The sequence below is a fragment of the Nanorana parkeri genome, unplaced genomic scaffold (genome assembly GCF_000935625.1).
Source record: "Nanorana parkeri isolate BGI_ZX_2015 unplaced genomic scaffold, ASM93562v1 scaffold2820, whole genome shotgun sequence".
NCBI classification, from domain to species: Eukaryota; Metazoa; Chordata; class Amphibia; order Anura; family Dicroglossidae; genus Nanorana; species Nanorana parkeri.
This window is the reverse complement of record NW_017309088.1, coordinates 25,569-28,289: the sequence shown is the minus strand read 5'-3', so window position 1 is coordinate 28,289 and position 2,721 is coordinate 25,569. Positions and strand designations below refer to the sequence as shown.

The window sequence follows — 2,721 nt, the reverse complement described above, 5'->3', positions numbered from 1 at the left end:
CCCCCCCCTCCATGATCAGGGCAGCCTTCAGAAATTACGGGGCCCCTTACACAGCTTTAAGTCTGGGTCCCTCGTCCCCCTGCCAACACTGCACCTTCCCACTGGCTGTTCCATTGAGTCTGCCCACTGTAACACTATCACAGCTTAATAAATGGAATTGTAATGTGTATGCCAATGCACAGGTAACACTGACTCTGCTGGGGCAGCTCCCTAGGAAGCTTTAAAACCCTCACCTTTCCATTGCAACTGCTCTGCTCCCACCTTATTCTTCACTGCTTCAGTTGGCTAAAAAATACGTTTGTAATGTGTATGCCAATGCACAGGTAACACTGACTCTGCTGGGGCAGCACCACACAGGTGACACTAACTCTGCTGGGGCAGCTCCCTAGGAAGCTTTAAAACCCTCACCTTTCCATTGCAACTGCTCTGCTCCCACCTTATTCTTCACTGCTTCAGTTGGCTAAAAAATACGTTTCGCCCCCTGACAAACCTTCCTGCACGTACACAGGAAGGTACCAATTGTACAGGGAAGGGGGGGCGGGTCCAAACCAACTGTACTGCACATATTATAGCATAAACTCCTTGGTTGGAGCCAGGGCCCCCCAAGCAGCTGGGGCCCCTTACTTGAGTAATGGCCGTACCCCCCCTGACGGCAGCCCTGCCCCTAAATTTAAAAAAACTCCCTGTGTTGAGGAGGGTATATGGGTATTGCTGGCTACAACCCCTTGTATTAGGGCTCAGGAGGAGGGTAATTTTACCTCTTGCACTAAAATGAACCATTAAAGTTGGTTGCCTTTAAAGAATGATTGGGCTTTTCAATTAATTGATATGTTTAAAAGATAATTCTAAATATATTTCTGAGGGGTAGTAGTACTATACACAGGGCCGGATTTCCCACAAGGCCAGCAGGGAGTAGGGGGGCAGCAGGGGTGTGGACATGCAGTTCCATGCAGTTCCGGGACCCGGGCGGGTAGTTGTTTTCTACATGTAGCCCTGCTTTGGGCAAGCACAGCTAAATGTACAACGGGGAAGCTGCCACTTGTTTTGTACAAGTGATCTCGATGATGTCGCCGAGATCACTTGTATGCAGCCATTCTCCATGGGGGGGGGGGGGGTGTGGGGGGGGGGGGGGAGTTCGGGGGGGGGGGGGGGTTGTCGGGTAGGGGGGCGCAATGAGGAACCTGGCCTTGGGGCAGCAGACAGAGTACATCCGGCCCTGAGACCTTGATATCCAGTTACGATCACTTGTCACTTGAAATAGCTCAGCCACTGAAATATTATTCATTGCACACACACATAAATGTACGTTTACATTCAGCACATAGGCTGAGTTCTAGCTCTCAAAATGAATGGAACTCTAAAACCTAATCTGGAAAATAACTTGGCTTACAACTTTATTAAAACTACCAGTACTGTGTCTTTAAAGAAGCCACCATTATACATTTCAGTTCCTGTACTGTAAAAGCCATCACTCAAGCGGGATGGTATTGAAGTTTGTTGTCAACAAGAGTATTGTGTACGTTTTGTCAAGACTACATCGCCCAGCATGCTTGTCATATAGTCAACAGGGTTGTGGATAGGGAGGATGATAAATGGCCATGGCTGATATGACTGAGCAGACATGTCAAGTACATTTTATATACTGCCCGTGTTATGACATTTCAGCATCTACATTAAAAAACTTGACTTTGTGTTCTGATTGGAGATCCACTTGTTCTTTTCCTGTTCTGACACTGTAAAATAACGGTACTGTAGAAAATGTGAGAGGCTAAAGTATACTGCTGCTGTCTGTTTATAAAATATATGGTTCTCTAATTTTTTGTCTGGGAAAAAAAAAGATGCTTTCTCCATGAACAGGTGCTGATCACTCTTTATACTCACATGGATGGTGGTAGTAAGCCATATGTAATTAATCCAAAAATTCCAGAGTCAGGGTCTGTTGCCTAAAATAGAAAGACTTTAATAAGATGACTGTCTATTGAGGTGCACAAATGAGGCAACCACGAAAAAGCAATCTTTTGCACGTGTATATAAACTAAAGAGCAAAAATATATACAAGGTTATTCACATAAGGGTGAAGAGTTTGGAGAAGGCAGGAGAAGGGAACAATCTAGGACAACATAGCTGAACTGGAAAGTGAGCTGACATGGAAAATATTTCCAAAGCAGCTATGTTGTCCTAGATTGTTCACTTCTCCTGCCTTCTCCAAACACTTCACCCTTTTGTGAATAACCCTGATAATATTTTGCAGATTAGCGGTCCTTAGATGTGGTTGTGCACAGAATAAAAAACATTTTCATACGTTTTGTCAAATGAAATGAATGTTTATGCTGTTTCGGATTCGGAGGAAACGAGCCTACGAATCCAAAACCACACATTGAAACTGCAGAATGCGTGGTGGCCATATCGGAGTCACATGACGTTGCACATGCGTGCCGTCGGGTGACGTCATACGCATGGTCTTGGTGTATATCTATGGCTGCCTCACGTTCTACAAACAAACTTATATATGCCTAAATATAGTTTTCAGATATCCAGGCATATACTAAACTTGTTATTTTGGATTTGGACGAACAGCTGAATCAACTGAATTTCGTTGGCTTGCAGGTTAGTCCGAATCCGAATGCACATGTCTAGTTGCTGCAATAGTTACTTCCTGTGAAACTGATATATCAAACAATGTTGTCTTCCTTCCACAATATCTTCTGCTATAAGCTTCTA

At 44.5% G+C, this 2,721-nt stretch overlaps 1 protein-coding gene across 1 annotated transcript in view; it reads right to left on the bottom strand.

The window, feature by feature from the left end:
- LOC108802353 (cadherin-related family member 2-like) overlaps positions 1 to 2,721 on the bottom strand; it is a gene marked incomplete at its 5' end in the record, with an annotated part of 79,876 nt that overhangs the window by 54,064 nt on the left and 23,091 nt on the right. Inside the window, one exon of the mRNA XM_018574217.1 lies at positions 1,882 to 1,943. Within this exon, the coding sequence (XP_018429719.1) occupies positions 1,882 to 1,943 (62 nt within the window). The remainder of the gene's footprint in view (positions 1 to 1,881; positions 1,944 to 2,721) is intronic.